Source organism: Anopheles cruzii, chromosome X, assembly GCF_943734635.1.
Source record: "Anopheles cruzii chromosome X, idAnoCruzAS_RS32_06, whole genome shotgun sequence".
In the NCBI taxonomy this organism is placed as follows: domain Eukaryota; kingdom Metazoa; phylum Arthropoda; class Insecta; order Diptera; family Culicidae; genus Anopheles; species Anopheles cruzii.
The window spans coordinates 10,901,039-10,919,882 of record NC_069143.1 but is presented as its reverse complement, the minus strand read 5'-3'; the positions used below and the strand labels follow the sequence as shown (position 1 = coordinate 10,919,882).

General features: G+C 52.9%; 3 protein-coding genes across 3 annotated transcripts; all 3 read right to left on the bottom strand.

The window, feature by feature from the left end:
• Positions 1–31: 31 nt before the first annotated feature.
• LOC128268102 (CD81 protein) lies at positions 32–3,257 on the bottom strand. The gene is made up of 5 exons (XM_053005122.1): positions 3,053–3,257; positions 2,779–2,973; positions 2,541–2,714; positions 2,068–2,283; positions 32–1,603 (listed from the first exon to the last, which is right to left on the bottom strand). Exons 1-5 carry the CDS (start codon positions 3,116–3,118, stop codon positions 1,451–1,453), a joined length of 804 nt encoding a protein of 267 aa, XP_052861082.1. The 5' UTR covers positions 3,119–3,257; the 3' UTR covers positions 32–1,450.
• A 1,155-nt stretch (positions 3,258–4,412) lies between these two features.
• Positions 4,413–5,791, bottom strand: LOC128269350 (uncharacterized protein DDB_G0288805-like). Its single transcript, XM_053006795.1, has 3 exons — positions 5,355–5,791; positions 5,020–5,261; positions 4,413–4,936 (listed from the first exon to the last, which is right to left on the bottom strand). The coding sequence occupies exons 1-3, from the start codon at positions 5,689–5,691 to the stop codon at positions 4,721–4,723; spliced, it is 795 nt and encodes a 264-aa protein (XP_052862755.1). The 5' UTR covers positions 5,692–5,791; the 3' UTR covers positions 4,413–4,720.
• Positions 5,792–6,787: 996 nt separating this feature from the next.
• On the bottom strand, positions 6,788–11,210 carry LOC128269780 (uncharacterized). The gene is made up of 4 exons (XM_053007187.1): positions 11,021–11,210; positions 7,718–7,834; positions 7,403–7,645; positions 6,788–7,320 (listed from the first exon to the last, which is right to left on the bottom strand). The coding sequence occupies exons 1-4, from the start codon at positions 11,208–11,210 to the stop codon at positions 6,788–6,790; spliced, it is 1,083 nt and encodes a 360-aa protein (XP_052863147.1).
• Positions 11,211–18,844: the final 7,634 nt, after the last annotated feature.

Genomic DNA, 18,844 nt, shown 5'->3' with positions numbered 1-18,844 from the left:
TATATATATATAAATTTATGAATATGTATATATATATTTTCTTTTATATTTTATGGAGAACACAAGTTTGCTTTTTATCCCAACCTTCCCATTAATGCGATGGTAGTATAGGAAAAGAGCAATACTTCCTTGAATACGGCGGTAACTAGTTACAAACTAATACCTATAAAAAGGTAGGTACCTTCAATACAGTACGCTAATTGGCGAAAATTAAATAAATAAGTGCGTTACAAGTTGTTGTTTTTATCAATCCTTCTGATTGTTTTGTTTGTTTGTAGAACATCGATTATATGCATCTTTATATTTGGCTTTGGCGCATCATTCGTTGATGAGCTGAGAATATGATGAATGATGTGTTAAGTTAAAATTATTAATACAAACATTCGTACAGTGAGAGATGTATATATGAATATGTATAATATATATAACATATATATTATACATATTCATATACTTTATAATGTATATATATATAAAGTATTAATGTTATCAAGAAAAGTATGTTATTATCAATATAAAAAAGCTTTGTCATGGCCGGGGGTCGTCAGATCTATGTACTAAGACTTTTAGTAAAAAATTGTAACTAAAATTCGACTTCACGCCAAAAGTAACCAGCCAGGCGACGGACGATGGCAAGCTCTCTAATCCTATCTGCTACTACAAAGGCAGTGCATCGAGGAGGAGGCCAAGCTTGTCCTTTTCTACATCGCGCAGGAGCGAGCCGTTCAGAACTCTTAAGTGGAGACCTCAGAGACCATCTACTACAAGTCCAACCTGATTCTGGCTTAAAGAGATTCGGGCTAGAGTGCTAGCAGACAGCACGTTATTCTACGGTCTGAAGAAACTATTTCGCTCACATCTCGTGTCAAGACGGTCGAAGTTCGGGTTGTACAGAACCCTTATAATCCCAGTACTCACATATGCCTGGATGCCTGGAGATGGACTGTCCAAAATCGACGAAACCCTCTGAACCGCGTCCGAGAGGAAGAGGCTCTGATTGGAGCATCATATGTGTGACGGGATAGTGGAAGAGACGGTACAACAGCGAGTTGTACGCACTGTACTGTCATGTAGTGTATACATGTCGCCTTGCTTCGGTGGGCTATGTCGCCATGTCATGAGAATAGCGGATGGCGCATGACGAACCGGTTCGTAAAGTCTTCTTAGGCCGTTTGGAAGGACAGAAGGGACATGGTAAGAATGAGTTTGATAAGGGAGATTGTGCGAACGCATCCTTAGAGATGCAAGAATACTCGGTTTACCGAGTTGGCGGATGAGGCGCTCGATCGCGAACGGTGTTGGGATGCTCTGTTACTGGCCAGGAACACTCGGCGGTTCTGGTGGCCGCATAAGTAAAATTCGACGTCATATCATGTATCGTTTTAAATGTAAGTATGAAAAGGGATTAAAAGCAATGTAATGCAAACTGTCGTTAGATCTCGATTTTCGCTCAGTGCTTATAGTTATCGTTCCGACGAATGGTACAGCACAGTAGCAACGACAGTATAAGGGTAAGCAGCTCGATACCAACGATCGCTGCTCCGACGTAACTGACCGTTTTGATGTTTTTCCGAATCTCGCCGACCAGCTTCTCCATACAACCCTATACATGGAGAAAAAATTGAAGAAAAATAGAACAAGAAACAGATTATTGTAGACGCCATTAGACATTCGCAAGTATCTAATTTCCTATCTTAATCTCAATTATGTTAACAGTACGGGACCAGGAAGTAGAAGAGATTAGCACACGAGAGAAAAAAAACAACTGTTTTCGAGACCACATATTTAAGTCAGCGGCGCTAATAATAGTGCATGTTATCATATTGCACGAAGCCTGTGTGGGAATGCTTGGATTATTCCACCGTTAGCATGATGCGAGTGATGTGTATCTATTTTTAGCCTAACGGCAAGACAATCCCCGTACACTTCTTTTTCGTCATCTTCACGGGCGGGGCCAAAGTCACTGCTCGGTTGATAGACTGTTTCATGGTACCGTTCAACCACCAATTGATTGGAGTAGGGGGATCGTTGTTATATGCGCTATTCCGTACACAAACAACTACTCACATCTGCGAAAATATTGGCGCGCTTGATCGAGGTTGCGTACTCCATTCGGCGAGCGACCTTGCACTCTTCCGGAGAGATGTGCGAGCTGCAGCACGTTTCCGGCACGTTGTAGCTGACCGGCAGCTTACCGATCTCGATGCTGGGCGTGGGTCGCTCAACATTGTTATAAGCACTCGACTGCCAATCGTTCGGTCCTTCCGCTCCGCAGCATTGGTACTACAACGAGACAAACAGTACGATTGGCAATATGTACAGACACAGATGAAGATGAAAAGAAGTGTCGTGCTCAAATCTTTCAAATAACACTAATGGTTACAACGGTTACAGGCGTTTCTCGGTTAGATGGGCGCATTGAGATGAAAATGCGATAAAGAATGTGAGTCGCGTCGTGTGATTAGATTCAAATACGCAGATAATTGCAAATAATTCCAGCACGACAGAAAAGAGCAAATGTAGAACCGTGGAATATTTACATGCTGCTGAATGGCATCCAGTGTTGCGGTACGTGTCGGTATCATGCCGTACTGTGTCTGGACTGCATCTTTCACGGCTGAACGGACCACATTGTCCAGTTTGGTGGAGTTCTGAAATGCCCAAGCGCCAGCCGCCATCTCCGCAACTAATACCATCAACAGGCAGCAGAAGAACTGTAACGAGGGGTCTTATGAAGTGAAACGGCCGAACAACAACGGATGGCGTACACCAGCTTACAGATGTTAGCACCCACTGTGACTCTTTAAGTGCGCCACAACACCCGAGAAGGGCAACCACCAGCATCAAAGCACCGACCGCCAGGAAGATATACAGCCCGATGGTGTAGTGCGTTTCGTTCTGGGTCAACGAGATCAGGAACGTTGGATCAGACAGCATCCAGATGGCGAGCGAAATGATGACCAGCCCGACAACCTGAAACCGAATCACCGAAGCGATAGAATAGTCAATGAACTCTGCGGACGGACGGTTTTTTATTTTCGACACCACTCACCAGGAAAAGCAAGTTCACCAAAACCACCAGGTATTTAACAACCGAGCAACATCCTTTGATACCCATCTTGTGCGCTATAGTTTTGCTAATGTTCACTAAACGATTCGTCGACACACGGTTGGCACTGCGTTTCACGTACGCTACTCACAGATCGCTACCCCTAACCCGTACCCGGAGCCCTTCAATTTAATCGGCAGTATATTGGTTTTACTGACACCGCGTCATGGAACTGAGCGACATTGGTATGACCGCTTTATAGGTGGCGCTTTTTTCCAGGATGCTACTGTTGCAGCAGCCAGCCGTCGACGTCGATGTGTGTTGTGCGTGTACACGGTGAGCGAAACCCTCCCTTATTATCGCAGCTGTCAGTGCGCTGCTTCGCCGTTGGCTCGGCAATGTTGGTGCCCCTGGGCGTTTGGCTTTGTTTACATTTTCCCCGCACTGAGGCATTGTTGTTATTCTTCTTGGTATTATAGGGGAGAGCTTTTTTTTTTAAATTGATGTTCCCGATGCGGGAAAACAATTAAAACCTCCCCGGCGCCGGATGGACAGACTTGTGATTGTTCATCACTATTTATTGGCACCAACAGATATGATCAATAAGCGTATACTGAAAAAGGTTACTATGTCTGTACTAAATTGCTCACTGGTTTTTGTTCGCTTGCCAGTTGCTGACCCACAGCGGACGAGACATTTCGTATGAAACTCATAGACAGGACGAGACATGATGTTGCCACTGGCCAACGTTCGTACGTCCGTCGGTGGTGCTGTTCACGATTGATGCCCGGGATCCATGCAGTCCTGGGGCGCATCGTGAACGAGCTGTTCCGGCAGCTGCCACGGGACCGGCTGGTGGCCGAACCCAGACTTCCCGTAGGACAGTTGGAGAGACGATCCGCTTCCGGACAGAGGCGAAGCTAATAATGACCACTGCCAACGGCCTTAGCCCCCGAAAGGAGCCCGATACCTGACGACGACGCCGTCGGGGGCTTGCCATCAGCAGCCACAGGGAGGAGCGCCAGCACACGAGGCTTGCTAGTCGACGCAGCCATCGTTGGAGCTGGCGACCTCACATGTTGTTGTTATTATCTTTATTATAGAGACTTTGAGCTTGAAGCTTCTTTCATCTCTTTCTTAGATTCGGAGTGAGGGCGACCTCACATCAACCCCGCCAACACTGGTCAGTGCGTATTTATAGCCCAAAGCCAGTTGCCTACTACTAACACCGCCGACCGTTGGCTATGTAAAGTGCTGCTGGTAGCTGCGCGGTTCGGGAAGAAAACCGCAAACAAAGTACATAGCAAGTACAGGTACAACAGAGCTGCATAGTGATGGTTAGAGGTATCCGTTAAAGTTTTTCTTAAACAAATTATTTATATATTCACTAATGAACTATGTAACAAGTTATAGTGCGGGAATCTTCATATTGTTATCGTTTGGAGATGAACGAACGCTTCCTCAGCAGGGTAACGCTGGACGCTGGTACTGGTAATTGAAACATAAAAAGTCCTTCCGCACGTCGTCGTTCGGCAAGTGTTCGACGGCGGAACAAGGACCTCTTCCGTGTGGTGGGCCGGCATTCTCACTGACTCACAATTGCTGGCCGTGCTCTGGGGGTACTCTGAAAGATCGCCGTGCTATACGAGAGCGGTGTGTGTGTGTTGGTCACTACGGATGCTTCCGTGGATCCGCAAGTACCGATGATGACGGGCGGCCGCTCGCACTGGCGTTCGGCTCGGGTCGGCGCCCTTTTTCGTCGGGCCCATCGAAGTTGAAGACAGTTTTTGGCGCCCGCGGCCAGAACGTGGGTGGCGGAGAGCGGATCATGTGTTCGTGCACCTGCGGCAGTGCCAGCGGGTCGGTTTCCGCTTCACCGTTGAAGTCCTGTGAAGTTTCGACGCCAAAAACAAACGGACAGCATCAGCCGGGGAGGCGGGAGTGAGGTTGCGCGACCCAAGCTTACTTACGTCAGACATCAGGATCAGGATGGCATCGTCCGACTCGGTGTCGTCGATGACGTCTACCATATTGTCCCGACTGGCTAGCACCTTCTGCACGAACGGATTGTCGTTTCGCGACAACCGCAGGCGCGTCACTTCCAGCTCGTCGGCCGATTTCTGAAACTTTCCCGGCGACAGGCTGAGCATCGAGAAGGAGGGCGACGACTTCCGCTGGCAGCCTTTGCCGCCGGTGCAGCTGTAGGTGGACACTGGCACCCGCGGAGCGGAGAGCAACAACGCATTAGCACTTGCATTACCGGCCCCGGGAAAGTGCCGGGAGGAGACTAGTGCGGAGACCCTACCTGACGGTTCCGAGCGGGCCCGGCATTTCATCTCGCGGTGGAACATAATGTCCTCGAACTTGATGATTTTCTTCATCTTCCACATGCTGGATATGAAGTGGAACGGCTTTTTCCTGGTGCTGCTGCGGCTGACCCGCAGCGTCCCCTGCTGCCCATTGCTGTTGATGATGGCGTGTGGCTGATTGGTGCCGTCGCTACTCTTGCTGCTGCTGCTGCTGCTGCTGTTGCTGCTGTTGTTGTTTGCTAAACTGCTACCACTGAAGCTCTGGGTGCTGGGGGCGTGGTGGTACGGGTGCAGCGGATGATTGTTGTTGTTGTTGTTGTTGTTTAAGTTCATGGTTTGGAACGCTCTACTCCACCAGAACGGGGGCCCGGAAAGACTGATGACCGTTTTTCTGGGGTCGGGTTTGTTGTTTTCGTTTATCGACGTTCGACGTTTCCTGACTATTGATGGCCGTCGTATATAAACATGATTTTTCACCACACTGCCTGCCACCACAATGCACTGGCCGAACCCGAACTGTTACCGAGCACCTGGGCACCGATGTGTTTCGCGGGAGGTCAGACCTGCGCACTGCGGTGAGTTGCTGCGACCACCGCGGTCTCCCCCGCGGAGGTGTCAAGCGCGAGCGTCCCGTGGCCATTGGCGACGACTGACGGCGACTTCCCCACGGCCCAATGGGGTTGGGTTTGACCCAGTAACTCCTCCACCGGTCCACATCCTGGTGGCCCAGGTCTGAAATCACCCCCGAACCAACGGCTGTCCCGTTGCGGGAATTAATGCGAGAGGAGCACGCGCAAAGCAGCGGACAGTCAAACAGGTGGCAGATTCGGTGGCAACTTTCAATACAGCGACAGCGATGTCCGAGGCAAAGCAAATGGGCCAATATCGCGCTAGCTGCCAATTCGATTCGATTGCAATTTATTTGTCCAAACGGACCATTTTTACAGAAGATTACAAGAGACAAATAATTGAACAGGACAATTTGGAGGAGCGTGTGATGCGTACGGTATTGAGATAAATCACGTATTTCGTCCTACCTTCCTACACACGCTTCGCACGGTCCCCCGCTAGACATACATGCACACTCACACTCACTTAAACTACCATAAGGTTTATAGAGCCCTAATAAATCCCCGATAACCACACGCCACAACCGCGAGGTTCGGTCTCACAACCCGAGCCTGACCCGGAACGCGAACGCGTCTGTCTGAAAAGGGGGGGCGGGGGGCCGGGGGGCTCGAGGTCCGGTCTGACGTGCCCACCCTCGGTGGACCGGTTCTGGGATTGCTGATAACTCTGGTGCTTTCCGGTGGGAACTGATGATTTTCTACTATTTTCCAGATAATTATAAAGAGCGAGAGAGCAGGACAGTGGATGGAGTGGATGGACTCAAAGTCAAGGCAGGAATCAAGATCATCCTCGCCGGTGTCTAACTGGCGGCCACCATGTAGTCGTCGCCACCGTCGCTGGCCGACTTGCTGTCTGGCTGCTGGTCGCGGACTTCAGTCTTCGGTCGCTTCTTGCGCACAGTGAGCAGCGGGTCCTTTTTAAGCTTCGCCCGCACCCCCGTGTCCCGGTTGGTGACCCTGGTGGGATCGGCTGCCGGGGGCGACCCACGGTCGAGCGAGCGCAGCTCATCGAGTATGTTGTCGGGGGCGCGCTCGGTCGTGTTGCGGGAGTCACCGCTCGGTTCGGCATCCTTCGGTGCCGGCAGGTACAGGTACCGCGGCGCCTGCTGGGAGTACGCCGGATCGTTGGAGATGTTGATGTCGGCGAAGTCGCGAAAGTTCGAGAACTGTTCCTCCTTCGGTGGACCGGCGGCGGCGGCCTTCTGTACCAGATAGGCGAGCTGGGGTCGCCCGTGACCGTTGTTGCTGTTGCTGGCGAAGCCGAGCCCGTAGAAGTCGTCAATGTAGCCGCCACCTTTCTGTGGCACGTCGGTATCGTAGTAGAATGTACCGCCTTCACGAGAGAGAGATAGAGAGAGAGAGAGACAGAGAATACAGTTCACATACGGGGGGAGGTGGCGTTCCGTGATAGTTACCTTTGATCACACCGAAGTCACCGGACCCGAGCAACGATGAGCCTGCAGCCGCTGCTGCGGTCACTACCTCCGGCAGGACGGCGCCACCGGCCGGTAGGCCACCACCCGCGGCCACCCGGATCTTGCCGTTGTACCGCTGATCGATGATGGCATCGTTGGGCTGGTAGTACGGCCGCGAATGGCCCAGTGGCGGAATGTTGCGGAAAAAGTTCGGATACAGTTTCTGGGCCGCCGGGTGACGTTCTACCTCGTCCGGCACCTCATCAGCATTGACGGCGAGATCCGCCGCCCGGTGATGCTGCTGGCCGGTCGAGTGCTCGAGAACTAGTTTCTCCGGTAACGGTAGCGTCGGGACGAAAACCGGTTCACCACCATCAGGAAACGCAGCAACTCCGCGCACAGCAGCAGCGGCCGGTAGCGGGTTGAATGACTCTGCGGCGTGACCATAAGAGGTGAGTTTGTTTAGTTCCCCCTGGCCAAGTGGCTACTTCCATTAACAGACGCGCGCGCGCTGTTGGACGGATAGCGAATTTGACGAACACCGGGTCGATCAACCCCCAGGACACCAGAAGCGCGGCGACGCGACGCGACGCGATGGGATAGTTCGGGATGTTGGGACATACAGAAATGAAAGCAAATGTTCGGGGGGCAAACGCGGGTGGCCGTAAGGTGCGTAAGATGCAGGAACTCTGTTACGTGTTTTGCACCTCCCGTGGAGGTGAGCCTGAAAAATTGGATCACTGCGTGGTGCTAAGGAAGCTCTCGTGTGAAGTTGGCGGCCAAAGGGATAACCAGAAAACCAGGAAACCCCCGTCCGAGTGCCGTCCGAAAAACCGGCGAACAAATAAGGCTAACACGAATGAAGTAAGAGCTGTCGACCAGTTGGAGTTGGAGGGAGCTGATTGGTGATTTCAATAACGCTCGGCATGCCGCCCGCGTCAGCCGAGCGATCGAGAATCCGGTATTGCTCCAAATTACCCCGAAACGTGCAATTTGGCTTCGGATTGAACAATGTTATTCAATCGAGCGAGCCACTAGCCGAGTTGGCTACATAATTTGCACGTGCGAGCAGGCAGCATAGCGTAGCATAGCGCACGCCCGTGTTTTTTGCGCTTTGTCGTGAGCCCTCTGCTGCTGTGAGGAGGCCTTCGGCGAGCGGCGGCGGCGGCGTAACCACTGGAAGACAAGAAAAAACCAAAACCATCGATCCACTTCGATCCACGGTGACGGTGCTTTCGAAATCCCGCCGGTCCGTGGAGAACTGCGGTCCGTTTAGTAACCATCTGCATGAAGAAAGCGAAAACCCAAAACAAACCACTAGAACTGGCACAATCCCCGCGTTGCCATAATCGATTCGGGCTGTCGGCTGTAGCGCGCCGTCCTGTGCTGAAACCAAATCATCGTGCAAGTTTTCAGCTTCGCAATTTCCCCGAAGAACCAATCGGTTACAAATTCCAGATTGAAGTTTGACGTTTGACGAAAAGTCAAGTCCATCGGTTATTTGAAATCCAAACACTTGACGGCTCGGCTATTGGACAAAACACAAACCAAACACCTGGTCATGACCGCTGGTATCCGGAGTACCAACTGATCATAGTTCAACGCCTCTGCTCTGTCTCTTGACTCCTGCCTCCGAAGCTCTACTCCAAAACGTTCGACGACTGACGCACGTAGGTAATCGGGCTAGATCCGGAAGCCATCGAACCCCCAGATCGAGTCGCCACCACACCGCCAACCTTCCCCCAGTCCGGCCCTTCCGTCAGCTCGGGCTCGGGTTATTAATGAAACGGGTTGAGAAAGGTGACAAAATGGAATGCCTAGCGGGTCGGTAGAGTCCTAAGAGCCTAGCCGTTTCCTGGGACGGGACGGCTCAAGGTTGAGGGCTTAGCAGCACGATGCCCCCTTTGCCGTTTGCTGACAGACATTTCCACGCTCTCTTTAGGTTCTCTGCGAGCACTGCGAGCTGAATCGCGCTGAGGGCTTGCCGTCAGATGGGAGGGGGACCTGCGGTTTGTGCTAAAACGTACAAGTGAGTGAGTCACAAAAAAAAAAAAAAAAACGCGCGCACTAAAAGCGAAAGTGGCGCACGGGCACCAGATTTCATTCTTGCCATTCACCGGCACCACCACCGCGAGGCATAGAACGTTGGTTCGTTTGGTTAGCGGTTCGTTGGTTGTTTGCAGCAAAAAAAAAAAAAACACAAAATCCAGAGAAGCTGGAAGTCGCTTGGAAACCTGTTCCCAATGTACTCTACCTGTGTGTCTCTCTCTCTATCTTTCGCTCTTGCTATCTTACTCTCTTTTGCAATAAATTATTCCATCGTTCGGCTGTCGTGGTCGTTGTACCCTAGCAATCACTCAGCTACGTTGGACGGTAGGTGGAGTATTGGTTCCTACTAGTCGGGCATACTATCGCTGGATGCTGGAGTAACTGAATTTTGTGAGAAAGAAGCAACCGGGCCAACTAGCTGGGCCAACGCTGTCTGTTCGCTTTTCGTGGGTGCGTAAGCTCTACTAGCCCCCACCAGGCCAGGGTCTCTTGGAGACCGACCAGACGTGACCCTCCAGCAGCTGTTACAGCGACTCCCATCTACCGACCACCGTTCAGGTGTGTGTGTGTGTGCTTGCTTAGAAACTGGGCCCAATGTCTCGCAAGTACTTAGCCGGTAATGTAGTTGTTACAAGCTGGCTGACGGTTCTAATAGCGGTGAAGACAAAACAAGCTGCAGCAAGGAAGAAGAAGCATGGATATGTTGCACACGGATCACACAATCACACAGATACAGTGGCAAACAATAGCGAGCGATTGTGAGAACGTACGGTGCGTTTTTTTTTCGTACACATAGCTATGTCCCAAAGCTGAGAGAAACCATCGTAGAACAGAATAATAGGATAAGCGTTACTGAAGGTCCGTCAGAGTTCTGAGGTCGCCTCGTTTGCAGTGGTCTTCCGTCAACATCGTCGAACGCCCAAACCTACTGCGCTTCTCTACTGGTGGATCAGTCGAAACAAGCTCAAGGCACAAGGCTCAGGGAAGACCTGCATTGCCGGGGCCTGGGGTCGCCCCAGGTTATCGAGCTCTCCAACATTGCTGGGTCGTCCAACAAGGTCCGTAGTCCGCAACGTAATCAACTTCGCTCGCGGTACTCGAAGTCCCGCACTCGAAGACCAAGATGAAGAGCGCACCTGGCGTACCTGGTGGCTGTACCTCCTATTTTTGTCGGTTTTTCAGTGAGTGAGTTTTCCAAAACCCTACCAATTGTTTCCGTTGACCGGTTACGACCGGTTGGGCAACCAACGGCGGAAAACGGTGGGACAGAGAGCCGCGGGGGGGAGCGAAAGACGAAAGAAATGGAAAGCGGTAATAAGAGCCGCGAGAGTGTCGGCCACTCCACGCAAGAAAGCAGCAAGAAACAGCGCGCCCCGACATTGCCTATTATGAAACGCAACGTAGGTAATCGGCAACATCCCTCCGGCTCCGGCACTTTCCCGGCTGGCCAGCCAGCCAGCCAGCCAGCCAGCCAGCCAGCTGACCTGACCACCCGGACGCACTCGGACGCACAGACAAGAGGAAGACACCGAGGACACGCTCTCTCTCTGGTGAGTCGCTTGAGCTTACCTGCATCTGCGGTTGAGGCACTGGGTTGATGGTGCTGGTAGCTGATTGTGGCGGACGCTGACTTTGGCTGACTTGGCGATCGGCCGTCTCTGGCGGGCGAGGCTCCGACACCGACGACGGCGACGACACCGACGACGACGAAGACGATAAACGCGGCACCGTTGACGACGTGCGACCGGTAGTGAGACATTGCGGCAACGCACCGCAACGCACAACACCGACGGCCACTAGTGCTACTGCTACGCCGAACCGTGGCGAAGGCCATCCAACCCGGTTGCATAACCGGCCCTCAAACCCCACCAAGTCGGCCGTGCGTCGCGCCGCTTCACTTCCGGCTTCACTTTCGTTTTCACGTGGTGTTTACGTTTTCGACTGACGCTGCGGGCAGCGGGCGCAACGCAACTCGTGGGACTTGGGGCTTGGACTTGGGGGGCGCCGGTGCTGGTCGAGAAGAATCTGCCGACTTTCGCCAACAGCGCTGGGATGCCACCTACAAAACCGCCGTTCTCGTTCCACTCTTCCCCCTGCTAAACCAGAACTCCCTCGGAAGCCTGGCAGGCTCAGGTCCACATGGTGTGCCCTCCCAGGGGGCTTTCGTCCCCCAGAGCTTGGTCCGGAAGCACCGTAGCGCCTGTGGCGGCTCTGCGGCTTTGCCCACGACTTCCGTTCCACACGCACACACACCTACACACACCCACACACACTGAGTCGCACGGATTGCGCGGGCACCAGCAGCAGGATACAGTCAGCAGGACTCGACCGAGGAAAGGGACCTGAGACTCAGACAACGACGACGACGATGCAGCCGCGAATGCGAATCTGGCGTGTTTACTTTTCCTGGCGCAGCCCGGCGCAGACCGACCAACCGACTCCCCACGATCCCCGCCGCAGCCGACCCAACCCCTAACCCAAGCCCAAGTATGAAGCGGGGGTACCGCGCGCGCGAGCGAGCGCCACCTAGCAGCACGAGAGTGTCGAGCGAGTGAGAAAAGAGGCACTTTTCACTTTCTTCATTGTGGTGTCTAGGCATACGGGGGGGGGGGGGGGGGGGAAGGGTGAACGGGTGGTGGGAGTGCCACCCAGTCGTGCCGCCGTAACCGCTCACCGAGTCGAGAGGCCTCCGGAGAGGGAGAACCACACCGAAGCCCTCGACGACGACGACGACGGTGGTATAGAAGGAACTGTGGGCTGTAGGAGACGGGGGGTGGTAACGCGGGGTACGAGGGCGGTAGAGTAGGTCGCTCCACGCGGCTGGCTGGTCGCACCTCAAAAAAAAACAAAAAAAAACCCCGTAAACGTAACGCGTTGGGCCGGGTTTGCCAGTATTTGGTGTGTTAGTGTATTTGGCCTTTTGCGCGATCGTGCTCTACTGTTGCGTTGCGCTACTCCCCCAGTTCCTCCTCCAACCTCCGTCCTCTTTCCCTTCGAGCCCCGTTCCTCTCTCTCTCTCTCGTTCTCTTCCCATTGCATGCATGCTTCTCTCCCTTCAGCAAGTTCGCTCGGTGTGCCGTTCTTTTTGGGGACACGGCGGCAGCAGCCCCCCACACACAGCTGTTATCGAGAGGAGGCCTCTTTTTGGTGGCGCTGACACAAGCGTCGCTGTGGTGCATGGTGGCCATTACGCGCGGGTCGTTCTGTGCTAAAATAGCGGCAAAGGCGCATAAACCGAAAACGGGGTGCCACAGAGATGCTGACTCCATTTTGCTGAGTTTCTGTGCGGGTTCCATTTTGTTGCATCGGTATCGGTGTGTGCCTGTGGTCCTGTGTTTCTTTTCTTCTTCTTCTGCTTCTTATCCGGCCGAGCGGTCTGCGCAACCGCAATCTCTGTTGTTTTCTGTAACAGTGTCTTTTTACGGGCTTTTTCTTCTACGCACTGCTGTGCTGTGGCTCTCTTGTTTCTTGGTCTTGGTCGCAAAAGTGCGCAACAACCAGTTGCCGAAACGTTCACCGTTTGCGGTTACGGCACTTGTTGCAATTTGTAACGGTTCATAACCACAGCCGTTGACAGAGCAGTTGGTAACGCTCGAGCGTTAACTCATAGCCGGGACACACGTACACGCTGACGGGCGTTACAAACATCAGTAGCGTTACGGTGTAATCCAAGCCAAGAACCGATTTTGGCTAAGACAAGAACCACGGGGTGATGAAACTGAATCAACGTTACCAGACCGTAACTAAACCATTGAAATCTTTCAGGCGTGCAAGATTGCGTGCAAGATTTCAGAAATAAAATTTAACAAGATTTGGACGGGTGGTGCGATGATGCGAGTGTTGCCTTTTTAAATTGGCTCAACTTCACCGCATCCTGGAATGATTTTGTTTTTTAAATCGAGCAGTGGGCTTGGTCGTAGTTGTTGCAACGATTGTTGTTCGCATTGCATGTCAAGCAAAGTGACAGTGTGTGATTAGCAAAGGCATCGGTTTCAGTAAGGCAAACAAACATCAGTCGTCGATTGGCTAGAACGGCCTCAACTCTTCAAGAATCTCCGCCGCATTCTGCTCCTGCTTCTGGGAATTCTGACGTCTAAGCTCCTGACGCTGATGGCGTTGTGAGCGGTGTGTCCCACCCCCTACTCCATACTGTGTGGGCTCCTTCTCTCCATACTAACTCCATACTTCAAGTGCTTGTCGCGCGTTCTCATGCGGGAGCCCACGTCACACCACGCAGTTCCGCCGACCAGCATCAGACCGGGCCCCGGCGACGGAAATCGACCATCCTTATGACCCGACGGGGTGGTCCGACCCGGGGTTCGACGACATGACAGATAAGCCAGCGCTCCAGCGTCATGGGTGGTTTCCGGACACCGGATTCTCGCCGACCGAAGCAATCCGATCCCGACATCTCCGACACCCAGGATGCACTCCATCCTGCGCGGTGTAAGCGGGGGGTAGGCTGGCGTCGACGCTGCTCTCTTTAACTCTGACCTGTGACCTCCAACACAAGTTGTTGACCATATCCCGGGGAAAAATTTTCGCAGACGAGCTGAACGCAGAGTTTTCCCTCCGTTTTTTTGCGTGTTTTTCGCAACAAGGTCTGTGCGTGTGTGTGTGTGAGTTCTATTTGTCACTGGCGGGTTCTCGGCTTTCCGGGGTAAAGAGGCGTGTGAATGTGTGCCAGGCAAGTGTCAAGCCACCCGAGTGGCACCGCCACTTCGAGTGGATGCGGTCGCTGTGAAGCTGTGACGCTTACCGCAGTTGCACTGCAGGAGGTTACAGCGTTTAGAATGTCCTTTTGCCCCATGTCGTCGAACTGTGTCCCGAGGCGTGGCTTTGGGCAGGCAGAGGAAGAAAACGGTGTCGGTGAGTGTGGACTACTCTGGCGAGTAGGATGCTCGGCAAGGACGGATAGTCGGTATCTGCTGCCCGCCATCGTTCGCCATTGGGCCACTTCAGCCACGGCTAATTTTTTGAAGCGTTTCAGCTCGCCGACGACCTCGACGTCCACCAAGCGGGAGCGGTTTCCTAGGAAATTCGCCTGGGAAAATTCTGAGAATCCGATTCTGGAGGTCAGAAAGTAAGAGGCAAGCAGACCGCTGAGATATAGGGTGATCCGTCAAGTGATTGGAAGTACCGACTGCTTGACGTTTTAAAACGTCAGACTTCACTGTGGAACGATATTTTGCGCATCGGATCTTCAGAATCCAAACAGACCAGAAAGGAAGCAAGCCGGCACCGTCCAGTGACCAGCCACCTGCGAATATTGTCACAGCCAACACAGGCAGTCAAACTAGAGCGTGAGCTACCTCCGTGTGGGAGGCGAATTGAGTCCACGCACCCCAGCCAGCACAGGAAACCGGGCTGTGTTTGGGAATGTCTGGGAACTTCTGGCGCGCCGTTCCCACAGCGGCGTCACCTGCAGCAAACCGATCGCGCCAACATCAGATGGTCTCCCGATGCCGATGCCGATGTCGATGATGATGGTTCCCACCGTCCCATTGCGTCAGGCGGTCAGAAGAGGGTGGCATTTGAGGATGGGTATGGTTCCCGGCCCCTGCAGAGGATGATAACGCGAATCTCCACGCAGCTGGCTCGCAAAGCCACCCTCCGCATAGGCAGGGCATAAATGGGTGCACCAAAACAAAACAAAAAAACACGACATTAACGGTGCATCGGACACCCTCGTGGCACCCCGCGTCAGTGATGCGCTCTAGAGCGGGGGCGCATTCCTCCCCACCGGGGCTAGATTGACGTTTATCGCGCCATCAACGTTATGCCGCCGTCCGCCGAGACCACCACCGACCGATCCGACTATCGGCCCGTCGACTTCCGTCCGTAGCAAACGCAACGGAACACGCAACACCTCCGCTCGAGCGAGCGGGACCTGTCAGGCGGGGGTCAACCAGCGCGGGATATAGACGCCGCGGGCCCAAAACCTAAAGCCGGCGGTTCCGGGGTTCAACCTGCGACCAGCCTGTTCCTGTCCAGTTGCAGTTGCAGTTCTCACCACCCTAAGTGCTCGAGTTTCAGGTTTGATTCTTGCCCAAAACAGCTGTGCTGTGGAGTCATTTGCTTGAAAGCTGACGTATATGTTGTGTTGTGGTTTTGGACTGTTTTCCTAATCTTCGTAAGAAGATTCAAGCTTCGAACTTGAATCTTCTTATGAAGGTTTGAACGCTTTTCACACCATAACCAAATGGTCAAGTTGGAATGGTCCATAACCAAACGGAATGGCAAACCAAATGGGTTGGAAATGGTCCAGTGCCAACACCTTCATTTCGTAGCCAACGCGATTTAGAATCCCGGAGGAGCACATTGACGGCAGACATTGACAGCAGTAGTTCTTAACGGCTCACCTTTGGGCCTTAATATCAGCAGTTATGGTCTCTCGACTTAACCGATACCGACCGACCCCTGTCGAAGTAATAATCAGTTAGAAACCACCTGTCAACGGTCATGGTGAGGTGAGCGTAACTGGTCAGTGTCAAATATATGGTCCAGGTCTCTTTCCTTGCCGGTTTAGGTAAGTATAGAGAGAATCGTTTTCCGGCTCCACTGTCCGCGCCTTTCTCTCGTTCGTGTCTGGGGATTTGTGGCTTGTGCCCGAAATTGTGAAATGCCTTCGGTGGCGGTTGCCCATCACGCTCGGTCGATCGATCGATTATTGGAAACGCACCCGGTAAACGCAACGTCGTCGTCGGTGATTTGCGTTGAGACTCCGGTTGGTTGGTTCAGCTTCAGCTATTACGACTTACTGCGCGCGCCCGCAGAAATCAATCGAACACGAACCGCACGAAGTGGAGCAAACAAACCGTGAACACGGCGACGACGGTCACGGAAAAACGAATCCGGCAGAGGCGGGCAGAAAAAACGGACACTCTAGTATGTGGGCTGAAAAGTGCCGGACCTACGAAAGAAAACGTTGCGTTTGTTGCGTTGTTCGAAACACTAGCGGCATTCTCAGAGCCTTCCCTTCTTGTAGGGCGGTTTCTGTTTTGGGCCTCAAGCTAAGGTCTCAGTGTCTGGGCAACAGCTCTCTTCATTCGAGCGAAATCGTCGCATCTTTTTGTTGAGGTCTGTGAACAGCCAGAGTAGCGGCCAAGTCTGACGAGTTCTTTGAAATTTCGGCCTTCAAACTTTCCAGTAACCAAAAAGCGTTGAACTTAAAACAGACTAGCGCCATTTATGCCATTACGCACGGAACTTTTCAGCCCATGGGACTTACACGCACGCACACGGCAACGTAGGGCCTATAGCGGGGGGGGGGCCCTTGCGGAGATGCCGTGGGCCGCCGTGCGCAACCTCATTTTGGGACGAAAGCAGAAGACTGCAGAAATCAACAACAGAGCAAAAAATTGCGGCGCAAAATTAAGTCAGCCGAAGCCGTAGCGCCCATCATAACGCGAGGTTAACGCAGGCGGTTGCGGCCACCCCTGCAATAGCTTCATTTCCTCGACGGCGACCAACCGGCCCCCCTCCCCCCCCCACCAGGAGGTTAGGTAAGAGATCTGAGCCGATCGAATCAATCGATGAGCCAACGTGGTGGGGGCTCGGGTTGGACCAGCGCGACTAGGTCTACCAGACGCACTGGCGTGCCGTCGAAAGCTAGCTTCTCACCATCCGACGGGAAGCGAACCAGACCAGGGTCCTACTTCTGGAACCCGAGCTCGGGTTCGCAGTCGAGACTGTCTCGACGGCAAAAAGGTACGTTACCGGCGTCGGTTTACCATCGATAGTCACCGAAGCCTATCGCGCAACCCGAATCGCGCTCCGTGCGTGAGTGTGACCGTGCTCGCTATCGCCGCTCTCTCTCAGGACCTCGGGACCTCTGCCTGGAGACCCAATCGAGAGAATATCGAGAGGGATGAACAACAACAACAGAAAAACTGAATGAGATATAAAAATAAAGATGTATCCCTCGCTGGATGCTCGCGGAGGTGCCGCGCACCGCCCCGCATTACCGGAGGATCGGTACCGGTAAATGATCGGACCCCTGGACCCCTGGAGGGGTGCCTAGGAGGTGGTGGTGGTTGGCCGCGGCTCTGTTGATGTTCGGAGCTGCAAAAATCCTACAAATTGTAGGCCCAGCCTAGCCCAGCGCAGCGCAGCTCAGCGCAGTAACAACAGCTGCCTAATGGGTTTCGACTTTCCCAAGCCTCGACCTCGGAACTGACTCTGGTGTGCGCGGTGTGTGTGTGTGTGTGTACAGTACTATATTGTTTTTTTTTTCTTTTTTGATAAATCCGTCGATTTGCCTGGCTGCCGAAGCAGTTGACTAGGGGTTGTTCCCGACCGACCGATGCGATGGGCCCCCTGTTAGCTTACTGCACCCCGAAGAATCTAGGCTGACTCCAGGCTCCAGGATCGTCCCGGTCAGGGAGCGGACGTGGCCCCAACCGGAATCCAGGATGAGTCTGGGGCCGGGACCTAATACACAGTCTGTCTCAAAGTAGCTTGATGGCGTCACCTTGATGTGGGTATATTTGTTTGAAATGTACATCCTTTCCAGACTTTCAGTCAAAATTTCGGTATTAAGTTTTGTTTTAAACTCGGTAAAACGTTCACCGTAACGTTTAAATGAATGCAACAAGTTTATGGTGATGATTATCTATCTCGTGGCAGAGTTCATGAGTGGTATACGCGTTTCAAAAACGGACCTTTATGTCGGCCAAGCCAAGTTCGTGATGACGCGCCCAGGGAGCATCGATAAAGTGCGTGATTTTCTCAAAACTGAGCCGAATTCGTCGTTGCGTTTCATGGGAATGGAATTGAGAATTTTCGAAGATTCGATTCATCGCCGATAATTTACCAAGAAAGAATGGCACAGTCTGTCTCAAAGTAAACAGGACTTTTTCAATAGGGACATTTTTGGAGGCGCCTAAAATTGCTGTTTACTTTGAGACAGACTACTAAAAAGTGCTTCCGGTCGGTCAGAGTAGCTTCCGGTTTCAGGGGGGGGGTTTTGCTGGCCTCGAGGCGCGATTCTCGAACGTGCGTGTGTGTGTTCTCACAATTTCAAACAACTTCACTAAAGAGAGAGAGACGGAGCAAGGAGAGAGAGAGAGCGAGCACGGCGATGACGGTTTAAGTGTGACAGCCACCCCCCGACGCATGGTTTAATCCCCTGCTTTTAGCCGCCGGTCGCGGTCTCGGTACCTGATTTCCTCCATCTCGTACCGTTTGCCCTCCCTGTCTCTCTCTCTCCCTCTCACTCTCTCTTTCAGGCGGTTCGGTTCGGCCCTCCACACGGCAGATTATACGGCAGTATTGTCCTGGAGCGTCCTAGCGGCCATTCGAAGCGCGATCATCCTAGGTTGGGTGCGCGCGTCCTGTGGCCTCCTGTTCCTGGCTGGCTGGCTGGCTGGCACCGAAAAGGGTCCTTAAGTC

Coding starts and splice junctions, on each gene's coding strand:
- LOC128268102 (XM_053005122.1), bottom strand. CDS start 3,118: ATGGGTATCAAAGGATGTTGCTCGGTTGTTAAATACCTGGTGGTTTTG. Junction 2,974..3,052: donor TGGTGAACTTGCTTTTCCTG/GTGAGTGGTGTC, acceptor ATTCGGTTTCAG/GTTGTCGGGCTGGTCATCAT. Junction 2,284..2,540: donor TGGATGCCATTCAGCAGCAT/GTAAATATTCCA, acceptor GTCTCGTTGTAG/TACCAATGCTGCGGAGCGGA.
- LOC128269780 (XM_053007187.1), bottom strand. CDS start 11,210: ATGTCTCACTACCGGTCGCACGTCGTCAACGGTGCCGCGTTTATCGTC. Junction 7,835..11,020: donor TGCCTCAACCGCAGATGCAG/GTAAGCTCAAGC, acceptor GTCACGCCGCAG/AGTCATTCAACCCGCTACCG. Junction 7,646..7,717: donor GGAGAAACTAGTTCTCGAGC/ACTCGACCGGCC, acceptor CGGACGAGGTAG/AACGTCACCCGGCGGCCCAG.
- LOC128269350 (XM_053006795.1), bottom strand. CDS start 5,691: ATGAACTTAAACAACAACAACAACAACAACAATCATCCGCTGCACCCG. Junction 5,262..5,354: donor GGCCCGCTCGGAACCGTCAG/GTAGGGTCTCCG, acceptor CGCGGGTGCCAG/TGTCCACCTACAGCTGCACC. Junction 4,937..5,019: donor TCCTGATCCTGATGTCTGAC/GTAAGTAAGCTT, acceptor GAAACTTCACAG/GACTTCAACGGTGAAGCGGA.